This window comes from Mercenaria mercenaria, chromosome 1 (assembly GCF_021730395.1).
Source record: "Mercenaria mercenaria strain notata chromosome 1, MADL_Memer_1, whole genome shotgun sequence".
Lineage (NCBI taxonomy): Eukaryota > Metazoa > Mollusca > Bivalvia > Venerida > Veneridae > Mercenaria > Mercenaria mercenaria.
In genome coordinates, this window is record NC_069361.1 from 76571366 (window position 1) to 76593170 (window position 21805).

Below are 21805 nucleotides of genomic sequence, written 5' to 3' on the forward strand. Positions count from 1 at the left end.
GCGACAGCTTGATAAATGACATTTTCTCCCCATTTAGGTGTTGACAGAATTAGCCATAAACTGGAACTAGAAATGTGTCTACAGGACATGGATGCCCCATTTATGTCATGCTATGACGTTGGTTTGTTACCTGTGAGCATTAGCACTTTGTCAACCGAATACTAATACTGAACTCTGAGACTGACATTGTTTGGGACATGACACCTTGTTTTACTGAATTTTTATGCCAAAATAAAATCTTTGACCTGAAAGTGTGACCTTGACCTGTGAACATGTGGTGTAGGTCTTAACGGCATATATCGTCAAATTATGGTTAACTTTTGTGCCAAGATATCTAATATACATCCATGCATACAAAAGTTATGAAATGGACAACAAATGATGAAATCTTTGATCTCCAAGTGTGACCTGTACTAGAGGTCTACGTCTTGCATGCAACACATCTTCTAATAATGGCGAATGTTTGTCCAAGTTAAATCTTTGACTTCTAAGTGCGACCTTGACCTCTGAGTTATGGATATGGGCCTTGCATCCAACACATCATCTAGTTATTGTGATCAAAGTGCAAAATTTATCAGACCCAAATGAAACTTTTGATAGCTTCCTAAATGAAACATTTATAATCATTGTAATGAAACTTTCAGACCATGGCAAGACAAGTTCATCATCTATTCTGGCAAAACAGAATTTATTACAGAAATTTTACATCAGCCTGCAAGGGTACTTAAAATTAATAAATTATCTGTCTTTTTCCAGAATCAGGTGTCAAACACAACTGAATTTCAAAGTAGGTTAAATTTGTTTCCTGTAGGTCATTCTGCAGTTTCTTGTTCTAACAAAAAAATCAAATACCGCAACATCAAATGTGATGTAAGAATAGCAGCAGATCAAATACTCAAGATTTACCACTGACAAATCTAAAAGTTGCCAATAATCCGGCATTTTAATGTTTAAATGAAGCAAATTTTGCCACACACAATTGTAAGGTAGCCAACAGCCATTTTTTGAAGGAATTGACTGACATTTACAGAGAAAATTAGTTAAGTCTTAAATGTAACAAATACAACAGTAAAGAAAAAGCGACTGAATCTGCTGGTCTATTAATGGTACACACAAGGAGACGGACTCACTGACAGACAGTAAATATGCTTTTTATAAAATTAAGCCTTGTAAACGTTTGACACAGGAACTGGTACAGCAAAAAACTGGTACAATACAAGTATGAACTCCCAAACATTTTGATTGCACAACTACAAATCCCCTCCAAACTCGAAGTTGAACGATATAAAACAGAAAATATAAAATCTGGAAACATTTAATGATTACACTTAGTGGATTTTTAGCACTTACTTTTGACAACAAAAATAACAAATTTGGGGATTCAGAAAAGAACAGAGAAGACAAATTGACAGGCATGGAATTCAAAACACCAGTATAAATTTCTTGTTTAAATATTATAATGACATGGAAAGCATGAAATACATAAAATTAGAAACTGCTTTCCAACAAAGAACAGACATATAACATTGTAATCAAGCCTAGGACATCATCCCATTGTAATCAGGCTAGGGCGTTATAACATTGTAGCCATCCTAGGATGCTATAAACACGGTAGTCGGCGTAGGACGTGTTTGAAATTCTTCTGCAGTAGTAATATTGTATTTAAAAAAGCCACTTATACAGATCAAGTATCCATTCAGGACTAAAGTTAGTATGGACTAAGATAAAATGTTAAAGAACATAAAAAAGCATCTTATATTACATCAAGTGTGTGTAATACTGTAGAAAAGGCAGTGTTTGTGATGATTTTATTTTCCCTAGAATTTATGACCAATTAAAACAGTCAGCAATATTGATGTTCCCATTATGAATTGGGTCAAAACCTCAATTTATTAAAATCATGTTTAGAGGTAAAATGTCTTATATGTGCAAGGAATAAGTACAAACAAATCAAACAACATGATGTCTTTAACGACACATTGATTATGTGGCCAAACTATTAACCCTTATCATGCTGGAACAATTGATTCTGCCTTTGCGACCAGTGCAGATCATGATCAGCCAATATATCCGTACAGTCTGATCATGACCTGCACAGTTCGCCATTCAGTCAGTATCTTTTTGTATATTCGCCCCTTTTTACAGTTTATGGTACTGTCCAAACTGAAAGATGGACAAGTTCATTATAGAAATTTAGCAGGGTAAGGGTTAAATGGTAAAATAAAAGCATCACCAACAATATCTGATCTACAGTGTATAAGGCTAGAGATATCACAGAGAATTACTATAACACACGGCAGAAACAATTATAAAGCTAAAATACCGTTAGAAATAAATATTCTATTCAACAGTACTACATTGAACTTTAGCTATAATACTCCCAACAACTTTAACATTTATAAATTTTGATATAAAAAAATGCCTTAGAAGTCAATATCTTAGAAGAGAAGTCTAAATGGTTAGACATGGCACTGGCTTACAGATGGGGACTGTGCAAAACTTGAGTATATAGCTGAAAATATTTACTACTTTATACACATACCCTACAGTAAAACAGCATTATTCTAGTTTCCATAAATATGAGAAAGAAACAGTTGTTTATTCTGCATAAATGATAAAACACGCCAAACTTTAAAACAGCGCGGCAACCCTTTTGAGAGTGGTCACTGGGCATGCTTTCACTGAAAAATGGACTAAGCATTTTCCTTTTTGCACCAAAAAACACTGATACAACACTGCCTCTGTGAGCCTCAGTGCAGCTATTGTGAAATCATTAATCTTTGTATGGGACTAATTTTCGTGGATGAAATAATCCAAGAAATTACATCTTAACCAATTCATATTACGTCAAAAGTTGAAATCTGCAAATTTATATAATAAATATTCATATCATGAATTCACATCATATTCCCACGAAATGGCCCGAAATTTCATGCCGGTGAAATTAACTGATTTTACAGTATGCCACTCTGCAACATGTCATGTTTACTGGCTGAGCTGAAAGAGGAAGTACCTCTCTTGAAATATATTGAGCAAAATAAGTCTGGTGGAAATATTTTTACAGCTATATTGGTTTAGCCATTTTGGTGCATGTAAAACAAGTCGGGCCAAAAAGTGTTGCATTTACAGCCTAATACATTGTACTAGCCTGACATAAGATACTGACCAAAGATTGATAAATTTCAAGATTTTCAACCGTTTTTTCTTTATTTCAAAACATTAGTTTTATCATCTTAATAACACACATTTTTACATCGAAAAAAGTATTTGACAACAATCTTATAAAAAAAGGCAAGATGTATAGATAGCAGATATATGCTCTAAACTGACATATCGAAAAAAAGTTTAAACTTTCAAGCAATGACACAAACAATAGTTTGAAATTTTCATACAAAAGCATAGCTGTCTGCTGGTGTTCACATTTTGGTCCAAATCATTGAAAGGATCACATTTTCCAAGCCTGGTACCTTAACTTTTTCACTATAATCACTATTAAAATGCATAAAGAGTTGGTCACCTTTCCTCTTCCTTATACATAGTCTGTTCCAAATACACAGACATATAATACATGTCTGATTCTTCCCTCTCCATTACCAACTCGACACATAATATTGCACAAAACATTCTTCAAACGTGACAGGAAATGATGTAATACTGTTCAATGATGACATCATCAAAAAGTGCAGAAATGACATCACACAGGAAGTGATGTCAGCAATCATCCATGGAGAGCAATGACTCATACATGTTTCTATGCAATGATGGTAAGATGGTTATATTTTCCTGTTCCTTTGTTTTTACACTGATATATATATATATATATATTTAGTGTATCAAAAGTCTACAGTCTATTCAGTGTAAGCTGTCAGTATGTGTTTTCGTGTCCAGCTAACACATAGAGGTTTGATGCCGCATCTGGCTGGTCTGTTGGTCGGCTTTCTAAGCATATCACCCTGAAAAACATAATACACAATATTATACATACACATTTATACACTGCTTAACAGTGTTATGAAACTGGATTTTTCAGAACTTTGGAAGCCATTTACACATTGGTTTTTACAAGTTTTATTGCAAACATATCAATTACGACTGTTTAAGGTGCTCTGTGCTTCCGGGAAATCTACCCTCACCTTTTATCTTTTGTAGTCAGGGATTTTTTTTCAGTATATTGGAAAGAAAACTCATACCATTGACTCTAAGAAATTTAACATCTGGGAAAATTTTTCCACTACATATTAGTAACAACAGCATGAGCTAGAAGATGCTTTTATAAAAAAGCGCATGTCTCACCCACTGCATAGTCGAATATGCAAGAAGTCAATAGGGGAGAAGAGCAAAAGTCAGAGACACTGATGGTTGGCTGCAATAGGGATCACCTATTTGGCATGTCCAATCATCCCACTAAGTTTCAACATTCTGGGCCTAGTGGTTCTCAAGTTATGAATTGGATACGGTTTTCCATGTTTGGGCTTCTGTGACCTTTGATCAAGTGACCCCAAAATCATTTGGGGTCATTTACTCTGCATGACCAATCATCCTATGAAGTTTCAACATTCTGGGTCAAGTGGTTCTCAAGTTACTGAATGGAATTTGTTTTCCATGTTCAGGCCCATGTGACCTTCACCTTTGATCAAGTGACCCATAAAAATCAACAAGAGGGTCATGATGACCCTGGATCGCTCACCTGAGTAATATGAGCTACATGTTTCAAATGTCAAACTGATGATTTTTAGAAAATTTTTGGAAGATATTCCGATGTACAATCAAGTAGCCCGCCCGCTTAGCTCAGTAGGTAGAGCGTCGGTCTACGGATCGCGGGGTCGTGAGTTCGATCCTCGGGCGGGGCGTATGTTCTCCGTGACTATTTGATAAACGACATTGTGTCTGAAATCATTAGTCCTCCACCTCTGATTCATGTGGGGAAGTTGGCAGTTACTTGCGGAGAACAGGTTTGTACTGGTACAGAATCCAGGAACACTGGTTAGGTTAACTGCCTGCCGTTACATGACTGAAATACTGTTGAAAAACGGCGTTAAACCCAAAACAAACAAAACAAACAAACAATCAAGTAACCCCTGGGGTGGGGCCAATTTTACCACGTGGGGTCATGATTTAAGCAAAGTTTGTAGAAGTATACAAGGCAATGTTACATATCAAATATCTAAGATCTAGGCCTTCTGGTTTATTTTTAGCAAATTTATGAAGATTTCCCTATGTACAATCAAGTAAACCCTGGGGCTGTGTCAATTTGATCCTGTGGGGTCAAGATTTGAACAAATTTTGTAGAGTTCTACTAGGCAATGCTACATGTCAAATATCCAAGCTCTAGGCCTTCTGGTTTATTTTTAGAAAATTTTGAAGATTTTTCTATGTACAATCAAGTAACCCCATGGGGCGGGGTCAATTTGAACCCGGGGGTCATGATTTGAACAAATTTTGTAGAAGTCTACTAGGCAATGATACAGGTGAAATATCTAAGATCTAGGCCTTCTGGTTTATTTTTAGAAAATTTTTGAAGATTTTCCTACGTAAAATCAAGTGACCCCTGGGACGGGGTCAATTGACCCAGGGGCCATGATTTGAACAACTTTAGTAGAGGTCTACTAGGCAATGCTACATGTCAAATATCTAAGCTCTAGGGCTTCTGGTTTTTGAGAAGAAGATTTTTTAAGATTTTCCTATGTACAATCAAGTGACCCCTGAGGCCGGGTCATGATTTTAACAAATTTTGTAGAGGTCCACTAGGCAATGCTACATGTGAAATATCTAAGTTCTAGGCCTTCTAGTTTGTTTTTAGAAAAAAATTGAATATTTTCCTATGTAAAATCAAGTGACCCCTGGGGCGGGGTCAATTTTGATCCCGAGCTCATGATTTGAACAATTTTAGTAGAGGTCCACTAGGCAATGCAACATGTCAAATATCTAAGCTCTAGGGCTTCTGGTTTTTGAGATGAAGATTTTTTAAGATTTTCCTATGTAAAATCAAGTGACCCCTTGGGCGGGTTCAATTTTGACTCTGGGGTCATGATTTGAACAAACTTGGTAGAGGCCACTAGACAATGCTTCACACCAAATATCTAAGCTCTAGGCTTCTGGTTTTTGAGAAGAAGATTTTTAAAGTTTTTCCTTTCAGTTGCCATGGCAACCAGAGTTCTGCATGGAATTCAATCCTTTGAACAATTTTGAAAGGGGGCCACATAAGGATCATTCCTGTGAAGTTTGGTGTAATTCTGCCTAGTGGTTTTCAAGAAGAAGATTTTTTTTAGAAAATGTTGACGGACGGACGACTGACGACGGACGACAGACATTGAGCGGTCACAAAAGCTCACCATGAACCTTTGGCTCAGGTGAGCTAATAAGGGTAATCTAGTCTGCATGTCCAATCATCCTATGAAGTTTCAACATTCTAGGTCAAGTGGTTCTCAAGTTACCTATCGGAAATGGTTTTCCTTGTTCGGGCCCCTGTGACCTTGAACTTTAATGCAGTGACCCCAAAATTAATAGGGGTCATCTACTCCGCATGTCCAATCATCCTATGAAGTTTCAACATTCTTGGTCAAGTCAAGTTACTGACTGGAAATGGTTTTCCATGTTCAGACCCGTGTGACCTTGAACTTGAACTGAGTGACCCCAAAATCAATAGGGGTCATCTTTTCTGCATGACCAATCATCCTTTGAAGTTTCAACATTCTGGGTCAAGTGGTTCTCAAGTTACTGACCGGAAATGGTTTTCCTTGTTCAGGCCCCCGTGACCTTGACCTTTAATGCAGTGACCCCAAAATCAATAGGGGTAATCTACTCTGCATGACCAATCATCCTATATGTTTCAACATTCTGGGTCATGTGGTTCTCAAGTTATTGATTGGAAATGGTTTTCCACGTGACCTTGACCTTTGACGGAGTGACCCCAAAATCAATAGGGGTCGTCTACTCCATAAGTCCTGCCATCCTATGAAGTTTGAAGGTTCTAGGTCAAATGGTTCTCCAGTTATTGATCGGAAATGAAGTGTGACGTACGTACGGATGGACAGGGCAAAAAAAGTATGTCTCCCCCAGAGGGGAGGGGGAGACATAACTATCTGACAGATGCCCATTTCTTTACAAAGATTTACACTTTATAATCTTTGTCATCTAAAAAAACCCTGCATGTCAAAATTATCCCTCACATGAAAATTATATGTTGAGTAAAATTGTCAATCATTTTCTAAACAGTATTTTTTACTGCTTTAGAAAGAATGTCTAATTTTGGTAGCTAGTCAAAAATCCATTCAATATTACGGTAACTTATAATCTAGTGCATTACTTAACACAAACTTTGCCTGGTTTGAACTCCTGGCTCCCTTAAACCCCAACAGGTCGCTCTAAACTGAAATACCTGTCTATGATAAATTGAATCTTATTATCAAAGTGACAGCAAGACATAAGAGAAACTCTTAAAGAAGAATTAAAAGACAGCAACAGAAATGGTATTGAACAGAGGGCATACAACGTTCCTATCTTGAATTTCCATCTTTGAATTACGCAAATCATTTGTGTATGAAATTACTTAATATGGCAATTTCAACACAATAATGATAATGTGCAGAATATGAATAAATGAACTGCCAAAATGATAGACAAATAATTTTTTTTTAGGTGTACAGGTCTGAAACTTTCCCTACAAAGCGTGTACGTAAAAAGATAATTGACAAAATTGTGATAAATGTCTTTTGGTAGATAAACATGACTTTCTTGCTGGTTTTAAACACCCTAAAATTGATCTCATAATTACATTCTAAAGTAAATAGATCCAAATATTAGGATTAAATAACCGCAAAAAACTATAATTCATTGCAGAAGAGAGCATCATAAAAACGTAATGTTCAGACGTGTAAATTGTTTATTTTAATGCAGCAAACAAACATTGATATGAATGATTATCTGCACCCAAACACCGCAATTAATCTTTTAAATATGCACAAATGTACAAAACATTTCCGTTTATCATGTTATCATTCCTAACGACACCACTTGACAATGATGTCATAATTTTTTTACCATTTTTGACAATCGCACTGATCAAATTTCCGACATCTGCATTGCATTGGAGATAATAGCAGATCCGATTTGTCAAAGAAAACTTTAAAAAAAAACTATTTTTATAGGAACGTACCTTTTCTGTACCAGATCAGTTTGCATTATCGTTAAAATGCTAATACAAAATTAATGTGTAATAAAAGTAGCATGAAAATCTGATTAGAATCGTAACAGCCCATAATTAAAATGTAATTAAAATATTGCTGCACCATTTCTGTAAGTCATTAGTTTAGGTTGTTGGTGACAACAATAGGGTATTGTGTAAAATTTATTTTAAGTGTTTTACAATAAACAAAAACTTGTTCAAATTCAAGACATACGTCCACAAAATTCTGACATGACTATTAGGCTCATATCAATCAACTGAAATTCAAAAAGATTTTAAAATGGTACATTTTTATCTGCTTTTTTCTTCTGGCTAATTGGAGAAGATTTTTTTTAAACTGAATATTATGAGTGTTAACAACTATCATTTTTCAATTTCAACATCAAAGTATAAAATTCCATACAAAGAAGAAGTAGTTAAATACCCATCAAAAGATGAATGATTTGTATGAACAACCATATTAAGGCGTATGTGTACTTAACTACATCATATACTGTAAAACATTAATATTCGGGGGGGATTACGTTTCATGGATTTAGTTATTACGTCAATATACAAAATTAAATCCCAGTGAAAAAAAAAATTACCCATTCATATAATCTTCAAAATTTGAAACCCGCAAATTCAAATCTCCACAAAACAAACCAAACATTTTCGCAAAGACTACTAAATTCCATCCTGATGAAATTAAACGATTTTACAGTATCTTGATTCTTCCTCTAGCGTAATTTCAAAATTTCATTTTAAGCAGAAATCAAAATTTGATCAATTGCATGCTGTCTTTCAAGAGATAAATTGATTTCACGTTGATTCTATTGAAGTATAAAAACTTTTTTGAATCGTACCCACAAATTATAAACTGATGCCGCTGCCTTTATATTAAATAGAACTGTACGATCATCAAATGTATTAAAGAAATAATCGTGTTGAAAATGTGAAAAAGTAGATCAAACATAAAGAGGAACATTTTTCAAAAAGTCCTAAATACAATGTGATCAAGTTCAGAATAATAAATCAAATATTTACGATTAAAACTTGACAAATATTCTATCTTTATTTTCTATAGTTAAATCTAAGAGCATATTTTTGGTATCACTGTTATTACTATAATTTTATCATATTAAATCTATTTTGGATCGTATATTGATGTAAATGAACTCATTCATGTTTTTATTGACGCATGTTAACAATTGAATATCTATACCTAAAGCCAACAAGATGGCTAGAAGGGCACACAAGAATAGGACCATGCTAAGGGTTAATATCCAGCAACGTATTTTATGATGTTTTTATTGGAACAGGAGTGTTTTTTCTGTTACAAAAGAAAGGTGAAAGTTCTTAAAATTTGGACATGCAGGTCATTTCATATATACATTTAAATTACTTTTTTAAGTTATCAAGTGCAGAAAATAAAGAAAAAAATTGCAATACATGTAGGCCAAAATAAGCGCTAAAACTAAGTGGGTTTTTGTACTGCAAATACATCAAAAGTATAGACCCTGAAAAATATAAGAGCTTAAGGGCTGATCTGTTTAATTTTGATTGAGAAGTTTTGATATCACACTTGGGGCAATATATTCAACGTGCTGTAACTAACATATATGCAAGTTTATGACTTCTTTTTTCTACCTTATACTCAAGTATTCAAATATGACAAATTACACATGAGCCGTGCCATGAGAAAACCAACATAGTGGCTTTGCGACCAGCATGGATCCAGACCAGCCTGCTCATCCGCGCAGTCTGGTCAGGATCCATGCTGTTTGCTTTCAAAGCCTATAGCAATTAGAGAAACCGTTAGCAAACAGCATGGATCCTGACCAGACTGCGCAGATGTGCAGGCTGGTCTGGATCCATGCTGGTCGCAAAGCCACTATGTTGGTTTTCCCACGGCGCAGCTCACATGATTCTTGTGAACAGGCAATAAATTTTTTTTACATTACACAATCTTTAACATGACCTATACTTTTTCAAATATTTATAGTGCTTCATTTGAAACCATCCATTTTTTTCTTTCTATTTTTGTACCTTATGATCTGCCAGTAGTCATGTTTCCTACTTAATTATACATGGGCATTGTGTGACTTTAAAACGACCATCAAGTATGTACATGAAAAGTATTGCATGACGATGTGAAAGTTTTTAACCAATCGGATAAAGCCATGTCTTTTACATTAGATAACTCCTCTTCACAATTCTCTATTCACGTCATAATGTAATAAAGCTGTCAATAATTACTGCGGATATTCAATTAAGTCTCAGCAATCGGGGTAAAAACAATCATCTTGTTTTGACTACCATTACCCGCTAATAACCTCATAATTCAACACGAAACAAACATTTGTTTTCGTACTACGAGCTATTTATAAGAAAACATATGAATATTTCATTACCATGTACTCCTACATCAAAAGCGTTGTTCTGACTTCCCAAATCTACTATTAGTGTCAAAAAACTCATTTTGCTGTATTTTAAGCTAAACAAGAGTGCCATGATAGCCCTAGATCACTAACCTGAGTTTTATAGATTACCTGAACAGTGTTGGTAGAGGGTCATGCAAAAAAAAAAATATCTACAAAATTATATTGGAATAGGATCAGTGTTTTCTGACAGGAAGATTCATAAAGTTATGGGCTCGTAATGGCATATTGTGTTTGTGGGGTGGGGCGGGATGAAGCGGATGAATCTTATGACACAATACCAAGAAATAGTTTCCAAAAAAAAAAAACCTGGGTGAAAGCTTGAAGGAATTTGATAGAGTCACGCGAAACATTTGAAATTATTTTACATAAAGTCAGCAATATTTGATGAAAATATTTTCAAACTTTTCCATAAAGCCATATAGGAAAAACTAACCCTGCCCAGTGGAGGCTATGCTTTTAAACAAAACAGAATGATTTGAAGGAGTTTAGTAGAGGGTCACCCAATGAATACTGCTGTCAAATTATTTTGAAATTGGGCCAGTGGTTTCAGATATGAAGACTTTCAAAGTTTTCCATATAGCCATACTGGGGAAACTAGCCTCTTCCCCTGCTCAGGCAATGCTATTTTAATACAACAACTTTGGTAGACAGTCACTTAATGCTGGGAAACTATTTTGAACTGGACTAGCAGTTTCAGAGAAAAACATTTCCAAATACTAGCCATATAAGGAAAGCTATCCCCTTCCCCGAGGTGCCATTTTTTCCAATGAAGTTTGGTTGAAACTGGTGGGAGATATTCTTTAGAGAAATTATGGATGACAGATGGACAGACAACAGACAGATGGACAACAGACATTCAATGATCCTAAAAACTCACAATGAGCACTTGGTGCTCAGATGAGCTAAAGGAAACATAAATATTTCATAATTACGTACTTTAACTTCTCAATTTAACTTCTACTGAGTCATTAATAGCAATTTTGTCTTTTATCTTTGACATCAGCAAAACTAAAAATTCATTAATATGAAATGATTTTAACACAACTGATTTTAAAAGCTGATAAGCTGTTACGATGCACTAAGTACCAGTCAAGTACCAGTGTCAATTTATTGCTATTCTTTCGAGGATAAGAATCACCTATAATGGAAAACACATTTAGATCTCAGATAATTTATCTGTTTATGTATTATTCAAATAAAATGTTTTGTTTTTGTTGAGTTTAATGTTATTTCTCAAATTACTTCAGGCTGAAAATAAGATGGATCAGTTTTTTTATTTTTTTTATTTTACTGTTTTATATATATCCTTCCAACAAACATAAATTTTCTCCGTTTCGCTGGTTTATGATGTATTTAACTGGTTTCGGAAGTCCTGACAGATTTCATTTAACTCTATAATCTTGTTTTGGTGCAAAGAACATACCTATCTGAACCAAGTAAGCGGAATATTCTGGTCTTGTCACAGATCTCCTGAGTCACCTAAAATATACCCAAATCACTGTATCATTTCATACTTCTATATGATGTCTCTGAAAGTTTCACATCAACTCATGTTCAGCAAAATACAGATTTTGTTCAAATAGTTTCTGCTATTTCACTATCTTCTTCAGTTTTAAGTCATACATATATATTACATCAAACTCAAAAGAGGAAAATTTAAGTAAAATTTTTTACTTAATCATTTAATGATCAAAATAACTTATCAAAACTTTGGCCAACAGGAAAATTTATAACTTCATAATGTATCATTTTTACATTCTGGTCTTGAATCAGATAGGAAAACTGGGCTAGTGAGTGAAGAAACATTTTTTTACTTTTTTCTACAAAACTAACTGCTCACCTCATTTGCTTTAAAACTTCTTCCCTGCATACCATGTTTGTGGAATGCCAAAACACTGTCTTGCAAACAAACTGAAAATAGAGATGCAAGCATGTTTCAATATCTAAAATTAAGTATAATTTACTAAGCACTGGCACAAGATGGATCTTCAAAAAGTCCAGCCTTGCTTTTAACTTTATGTTCTACCTAAGAAAACAGAACATCTGAAGAATTTCAACACAATGGCACACCTATCTAAATCTTTAAACAAGAGGGTCATGATGACCCTATATCGCTCACCTGTTAAACTTGGCCTTGGAATCATCAAGATGAACATTCTGACCAAGTTTCATGAACATAGGTCATAAATGTGGCCTCTACAGTGTTTACAAGCTTTTCCTTTGATTTGACTGGTGACCTAGTTTTTGACCCCACATGACCCGTTTCGAACTTAGCATGGGAATCATCAAGATAGATATTCTTACCAAGTTTCATGAAGATAGGATCATAAATATGGCCCATAGAGTGTTAACAAGCCTTTCCTTTGATTTGAGCGGGTGACCTAGTTTCTGACCCCACATGACCCAGTTTCGAACTTGGCCTAGGAATCATCAAGATAAACATTTTGACCAAGTTTCATGAAGATAGGGCCATAAATGTGGCCTCAAGAATGTTAAGAAGCTTTTCCTTTGATTTGACCAGGGGACCTAGTTTTTGATCCCATATGACCCAGTTTCGAGCTTGGCCTAGAGGTCATCAAGATAAACATTCTTGTATCAAATCAAAGAATAAATGAAACCTCTATATGGCTGAAAAGGCCAAAATAGAAAATTTTGCCCCATTTAGGGGCAGTAACTCTAGAACCCGTGACGGAATCTAGCCGGTTTTTGAAAGGAACTGAGCTCTTATTGTGACTTAAGTTGTGTGTAAGTGTGGTTAAAATCAAATGTAAAATGTTACTTCTACCGTGTTCACAATGTAAAAATTAACAAATTTTGGCTCTTTCAGGGGTCAATCAGGGGCCATAATTCTAGAACCCATGACGGGATCTGGCCAGTTTTTAAAGAAGATTGAGAGATTATGCCAATATAAGTTGTGTGCAAGTTTGATTTAAATCCATGGCAAAATGTGGTCTCTATCGTGTTCACAAGCCAAAATAGCAAATTTTGGCCTTTTAAAGGGCCGTAACTCTGGAACACATGACCGGATCGAAAAGAACTGAGATATTATGCCAGTACAAGTTGTGTGCAAGTTTGATTAAAATTGATTGCAAAATGTGGTCTCTATCGTGTTCACAAGAAATTGTGAACGGAGCTCACCCTGTCACTACGTGACAGGTGAGCTAAAAAGTAAAAAAGTTAACAAAGTTTCAGTAACCTAACTTTATTAGACAGTGACTGTTGTCTTGTTAAAAGGCAGACAGAACTGCCATCATATTTTTTTTAAAAACAAGACTTAACTGTCATAGTAGCCTTAGAGAAAGAGAGATTTGGACTACCAACTGTATAAAATGAGTTTGATCCCCCACCCTTAGTGAGAAAAATGTCTGTCTCAATTCATATTTATTTCTCCTCCACCAAAGTATATTTCATTTTCTTTCGCATACAAACAGGTCAGTTTTAGAGTGTGCATGTGGTAGCCTTTACACGCAAGAAAGCTATCACATCTGCAAGTGGTAGCTACCACAATCATGTGGAGGCAATAGTGTTAATGTGACCATGTAAATGGTACCCTGTACACAATTAAAGGCTACCACAACAACACGCTAAGACTCATGCATGTGCATGCAAAAGAAAATACATCACCAATGTCCCTTATGTGCCAACATAAATGTTCCAAGACAAAACCAGTTTTACATTTTGTACTTGGGAGGAGAACTTCCTTGATATATAAAGCGTTACTTATTGCACATACCGTAATTACATTCATCAGATTTATTCATTTTATTGCTAAACATACACTTCATTTTTATCCTGAAAGTTTCCATGCAGAGCATCCATTACTGATCTTCACATGTTTTCTCATAATTTAAATCTAGCCCATATAACCAACAATTTATCACAGTATGTTACACTGTGCTTTTGTCAAAGTCTTCAACAATGTCCATAGGATACTTTAGAGTAAAATGATAAAATCATTGAGCAAACCAGATGAAACTGGAGATTATCTTCGAATACCAATCAATTACTAATGGAATAAGTCATAAAATGTGACACTTGTAAAATTTGCTTCATCATTCAACAGGACTGAAATGAAACAGTGTTTTGAGAAAGCAATTTAGCAGCATATAAGATTAAGACTTCATGTTAAGTTCGTTTTCATTACGCCAGCCGAATGAACACAAGACAATGAATGAGACAGGCTGAGTTTGATCCTCCTCACAGGTTGAATGTTCCATCCATCATGATTTAACAAAAGACAATAATTATGTCCCAATGTCAGATGTTCTTCGATCACCTCTGATTCATGCATGGGAGAAATTGTCCGTTACTTGCAAAGAACTGGTATAGAATCCAGAAATGCTGAACTCTCCTCTGACGCATAACTGAGAAACAGTTGAAAAATGAAGTAAAACCAACAAGAAGTTAAATAGAAAATATGGCGATGACATTCAAGAACAAAACAAAAATTACCCAATTCAAACACATTCTTGGACAAACAAGAATTTGACATAGTGAAATTGACAAGTATATTGCAGGATTGGCACCAAAATCAAATTCCATGTTCATTTTTTTTTTCAGCTGGGACAGATTGTTAAATGAACCTGTAATACCCTGGCTACATCAATACTGGGCAGCAATTAATACCTGGAGACAATTATCATATACAGAGATAGAAAAAACAATGTGTCACACATTCCATAAAATATTGATTGACCAATAAAAGTGATGCTCTGTGGAATGTCCACAATATAAAACTGCTGTGTCATTCTCCAGGTAAAGTTACTGTTACTGTATGGTATGGTATTTTAGAGAAGTGATTTTTTTATTGGCCAAGATTTCATCTACTGTTTTTATACACAGAACTTAATAATTCTGGCAATATGAAACACAAAAGCAGTGTGATATATAGACAGGCTTCCATGTGAAAAGGACTTTAAACTTGTTTGCACTAAAATGCCAAATACGGCAACGAGAAAAGATGACTTATAATCCATTGATGTAATTTTTCTGCTTTGCAGTATCAACAAGAGCTGCCCATAAGACAGCAAATGCTCGACTATTTGAATTGTTGTCCCAGAAGCAGGAATATTACCCTTAATAGAGTTTCAATCCAGTATCTGCATTAGTTTTGAAGATAGTAAATTCTATGCAAAACTTCAACCAGAAGTTTTAAGTTCACAGGGGACACAATTTGGCCAAAATGCATGTCAGAGTTATGGGACTTAATGCTATAACCTAGTTTTATAACCCTGAAGATACAGTAAAGTTTCAATTCAATATCTGCATTTGATTTGGAGACAGTAACTTGCATGCAAAACTTGCATGCATGATATTCTAAGTCCAGAAGAAGACATAATTTCACAAAAATACATGTCAGAGTTATGGGACTTCACCCAGTGAGGTTGATAATTGACCTAGAAAAGAAACAATAAGTTACAGAGCTATATGCCTTTAAGTAATAGCTACATGTACTTGCACACAAAACTTTAACCAAGATTTTTTAAGTCCAAAAGGGGGCATAATTTGGCCTAAATGCAAGTCAGAGTTATGGCTCTTGATGCTATCACCTAGTTTTATAACCCCGAAGATACATGTGAAGTTTCAATTCATTATCTGCATTAGCTTTGGAGATAGTAACTTGCATGTAAAACTTGAACCAGGATTTTCTAAGTCCAAAAGGGGACATAATTTGACCAAAATACATGCCAGAGTTATGGGACTTGACCCAGTGAGGTTGGTAATTGACCTTATAAAAAGAAAAAATAAGTTTCAAAGCTATATGCCTTTACATGATAGCTATATGTACTTGCACACAAAAAACTTTAACCAGAATTTTCTAAGTCCAAAAGGGGGCATAATTTGGCCAAAATGCATGTCAGACTTATGGCTCTTGATGCTATCACCTAGTTTTATGACCCAGAAGACACATGTGAAGTTTCAATTCAATACCTGCATTAGTTTTGGAGATAGTAACTTGCATGTAAATCTTTAACCAGTCCAAAAGGGGGCATAATTTGGCCAAAATACATGTCAGAGTTATGGGACTTGACCCAGTGAGGTTGGTAATTGACCTAGAAAAAGAAAAATGAGTTTCAAAGCTATATGCCTTTAACCGATAGCCATATGTACTTGCATGCAAAACTTTAACCAAGGTGTGATGCCGACGCCAGGGTGAGTAGAATAGCTGAGCTAAAAACATAAAATTATTCTCGCCCCCCTCGGCATCCCATGGCCGGACCACTTTTTCAAAGCTGGCGACGGCCCTGTTTTGTAGTACCCATTTACAATGATCAACATAAATTTGCACATTGCTATCATGTATTCCTTACTAAGACTGCATGACCTGACTCCACTGAAGCTCAAACCTGCACATTCTGTAAAATCAGCGGTATCTGAGCTACCATTGTCATCTACTGAGGGAATATTTGACTGAGCCAGAGGCAAAATTCTGCCAATCTTGAGGTTGTGAGTTTGATCCCCATGGGCAAGGCAGCTTTGTCAATGAAAATTTAACAGAAGACATTAAGTAGGAAGTCATTAATCATAAACCTCTGGTACATGGGTAGATGTTGTCAGAATGTTTTGAAATCAGTTTAATACCATTACCGAATCAAGGAATACTGATTACCTGTAGTGTACTGACTGCTGTTGCGTAAGTGCTGACAAATGCAGATATCAGACAAACAACCAGACTGAATGTTTGCGCACTGTCACAGTCGGCATTATCAGATTTCATTTAATTTTCAATTAATACAAATGGAAGTGACTGAATTTCGGGTTTATATTACATATGAATGCATTTTACAGTTAACTGCGCAAAAACAGAGATTATTTTCCAACAAAAATTGAAATAATAGTATCACATTTTTCCCTTTTGTTTTGCTACAAAACAATAATATGTCCCTACAGACTCAGATAACCACTGATGTTAAAAGTCCTGGAAATCTCCAGTAAACAAAATATAATAAACACAATGTTACTACCCAAGAGATATAAATGGTGTGATGCAATCATCACATGCAAGGTGCAAAACATGTTTATCTTCATGTGTTATGTATTTCACTTGAGACAAAAATCAATCAGTTATTGATTATATAATCTTACGATTCATCCAGTTTTTCTCAATGTTAAAGATATATACATGTAGCAACAAGCTTTTCTGGATAACATAGTTTTTCCCCACCAAGGTTCAAAATATCCATGTAATACAACCATGTGCATATTAGTCGAAGGGTTTGACTTATTCCTCTACTAAAACTTCAACAAAGTGATTTTAACAGTAATTGTGTTGATTTTTCTCTGAGATCGAATAAGATGCTAATCCACTGTTACAAAAATAAAAAGTTGGAAATCAACATATTTTGTCAAAAATCAGCAACAGTTTGTTCTGGAAATTAGCGTTCATATATTATCCCTTTGACTGGGTTCAAGATTAGTGTCTCCAGAAAATTTATTTCATTGGTTGACAGTTGACTACAGATATGTGTTAACCCCAATCCTTCATTTTAATACTGAGACATACATTCAGAGCGAAGGGACATAAATAAAATACTGTACACAATGTATTTGCTGGAGTTAGCTCCCATTATTGCAAAAAAATACAGGAAAGTTTGTTTTTCATGAAAGTTTACATTTTCTTGGCACTAAGTAAGAGCATACTTCAGGTAAATAACAGCAGTAAATAAATGTGTTACATTGTTCCTTTTAGATTTCTGCAAGGTGCATATGTGTTAGCTTTTTAATTCACACATGTACTTCACAACCAGGAGTTCTTTTTTCCCAAACTGTGAATGTGCTTTGTGAAACTGGGGCAGTATAAATTCCATTCTTTTCTTTTATTGAGCTAAACAATGCATTTTTTCAACAGTTATGATATAATCCGATACCAATTTTCCTGTGCTTGAATGTTCCTTGCAAATAAATTACAACTTCCTCTCAAGAATTAGAAGTGTAGGATAAATGACATTGCCCTTTACCCTGCTAAATTTCTAAAATGGACTGGTCGATTATTCAATTTAGACAGTACCACTTATTATTCAATGGGGTGTTCACTGAAAATTAACTGACTGAATAACGAACAGTGCAGACCATGATCAGCCTGCACAGATGTGGAGGCTGATCTTGGTCTGCACTAGTCAAAATGGCAAAATCACTTGCCACCAGAAGGCTAAAGGTTAAATGTTTTAAAAATGTCAACTCTTAAGTCAATCAACATAAAGAATATAATGCCTCCACTAGGATTTAACCCTATGGTCTCTGGACTGAAAGCCTTGTGCCCTGCCTATCAACTTAAACAGGTGGGCTCAATTTTCATGCAAGGTAATTTCAAATGACGATGACTATTTTCCAAATATTGTTAAATTGGTAGTAAGTAATGCATTAGAACATTCGTCTGCTGGTAATCACTAGCGCTTGACTGGGCAATAATTTTCTTTTTTCTAAACAAATTAGATGGCAATAAATTGAATAATATTCTTTCTAACAAATGGTACACATTGATAATCATTTTTATAGACAGATTATTATAAAATGGTATCAATAAAGATCCATTAAGTTTATTTACTTTTCGTTTCACAAAGGAAATAGGACCATTAAACATAATGATAAAAGTGTTATGACTTAATTATAGAATTAAGTTTCACTTAATCCTGTTTTGTCTTGTTTAATACTGTGAACATGAAAATATGCCTCAGGGAATAACAGTTAATGTACTGTCATAATATTCATTACATTTTTATTTTCAATTTAATAATATTTCAAGTACATTTCAAAAGCATATTATTATCATATAATTCTACTTATTTCAATAAAGATTCTTGTATCTGAACAAAATCTCTGCACTTAATATAATAACTATTATACTATTACAATTATACTAACTTCCCCTGTCCTTTCTAAACTACTCCAAATAGAAATTAAGTCTAATAATAAAGCAGAAAATGTAATATATGTAAAATAGAAAATTCTGCATTTCTGAATGTTCTTATCAAAATTTCAAGGGCTAGCGCAAGGGCATGGCGCCCATTACGCATGTGTGTTATGTAAAATATTCCAGGTATGTTTGTTTGAAATATTGACCTTTTAAATGTCCGAAGTCCCCTAGAATTATATGCCACAAAATGCGTCAGAATGCACCATTTTTTTTATCTAAGTCTGCAAAATTTCCCGGGGGAGGCCCCCCACCCCCAGACCCCCACCAGTGCAAGGGGAAAACCCCCTCCCTCACCCGATCCCCACTCGACACATAGTGCCTCATTGTGTGTATCATTTTTGAAGCTCTATGTGGAGGAGAGAGGAAAGTGCTTGTGTATGTATTGGGGAGCGGGAGTGGGGGCTAGGTGGAGTGGGAGTGGGGGCTAGGGGATACAGTTTACTTTATATTCTTTGGACATTTTCATGAAACAGAAACATGGTTGTTTTTTTTTTTTTAATACAATTTTACTTGTTGAAAAATCATTTAAGTATCAAATGCCTTTTTTTGTGTGCTGAGACAGGTATAAACCACAGGTAATAAACCACACTAGGATTTCTTGCAAATCCATCTAAAAGCACTGAATGGCATTCAGTCCTTTTATTCATATTTTGACAGTAGCCTGATACAAAAATAAGTAGTTTGTTTCCTTGAGTATCAGAAAACCAAAATTTTTATCCGTATATAAATCTTTTCAACATTTAAACAGAACAGCCAGAAAGACCTGCCCATGTTGAATCCAACAGTTTGTGTTATCCTTTAATCCTAGAAACTAGATGTGTGTCCATAGGACACAGGTGCCCCCACTCCTGCCACTGTAACATGGTTTAATGACTCAGGTTAAACAATTTTTAAGATGTTTGCAACACAAACTTTTAAGAACCCTATGTGTATTTTTCACTAAGTTGGCCATAACTCTGGCCTAGAGGAGTAAAATCGTAAAGAGAACACTTCATAGGCTATAAAACAATCCTCTAAAGTTTTATGATTCTAGGTCAAGAACATTTTAACATACATGTTTCACAAACTTTTTTTTTTGAGTAAGTCTGGGCAAGAAGTCTGGTCTTGTGTAGTGAAATAATTACTTTAGGTAAAATATTTTCAGAGCTACGCACGACAAAACATTAAAATGACAATTTTTTCCTAGGTCAGGGGCCATAACTCTTACAATACTGAATGAATCCGGACGCAAAACCCCAGGTGCATAACTGCACATGCTGACCAACATTCCTGTAAACTTTGGTGACTCTAGGTCAAATACTTTTGGAGCTACGCGTGACACAACATTAAAATGACCAATTTTCAACTAAGTCAGAGGCCATAACTCCTACAGGACTAAATGAATTCGGACATGAAACCCCAGGTGCACAACTGCACATGCTGATCAACATTCCTGTAAACTTTGGTGACTCTAGGTCAAATACTTTTGGAGCTACGCACGACACAACATTAAAATGAACAATTTCAACTACACATGCTGACCAACATTCCTGTAAAGTTTTGTGACTCTACGTCAAATACTTTTGGAGCTAGGCATGACACAACACTAAAATGACCAATTTTTACAGTCAGGGGCCATAACTCCTACACGACTGAATGAATCCGGACGCGAAACCCCAGGTGCACAACTACACATGCTGACCAACATTCCTGTAAAGTTTTGTGACTCTACACCAAATACTTTTGGAGCTAGGTGCGAAACATTCTTGGAAGGACGGACGGACAAGACCCACCACTCATGGGGGGGGGGGGAAGGCACGAAAATCATATACTCTTTACTTTACCATTACAAAAGTTAGTTTTGGTTACCTTAATACATTGGTGTCAAATTTTGAAACCTTATTTTTAGTAACGTCATATTTTTATACTCTTTCTGTGAATGATTTTTTTCACGTTTTTTCTGTGAATGACATCAGATTTGATATTATTACACCAATTTATTTATATGAAAATAAACACTTTCTTCTTTCTATATACAAAACATACAGTAATGTAAATATATTCTGTTAACCTGTTGTTTAATTTACCTGCAAAGTACCATTTAAAAAATTACATTTATAATTATCTGAGATTTATTTTTACACAGCTTGTAACAGACATCCTACACTGTTGGTCTTTGGAATTAAGATTTTTTAGAATTTATAAACTCACAGCTGGATTCACTTTTCCTATGATTTATTTTGTTCCTAGAAACAACTACTTAATATTCAACCTGTGAAGGAATGAAGATAATTTTTGCAGAAA

The 21805-nt window shown here is 35.0% G+C and overlaps 1 protein-coding gene across 5 annotated transcripts in view; it reads right to left on the reverse strand.

Moving 5' to 3' along the window:
- Window positions 1-1301: 1301 nt before the first annotated feature.
- LOC123533487 (mitogen-activated protein kinase kinase kinase kinase 3-like) overlaps window positions 1302-21805 on the reverse strand; it is a 96024-nt gene continuing 75520 nt past the window's right edge. For all 5 annotated transcript variants that reach the window (XM_045315158.2, XM_045315152.2, XM_045315147.2 and 2 more), the window contains 3 exons: window positions 12449-12519; window positions 12032-12087; window positions 1302-3953 (listed from right to left, as the gene is read on the reverse strand). In XM_045315158.2, coding sequence (XP_045171093.2) covers window positions 3866-3953; window positions 12032-12087; window positions 12449-12519 — 215 coding nt within the window. In that variant the 3' untranslated portion in view covers window positions 1302-3865. The remainder of the gene's footprint in view (window positions 3954-12031; window positions 12088-12448; window positions 12520-21805) is intronic.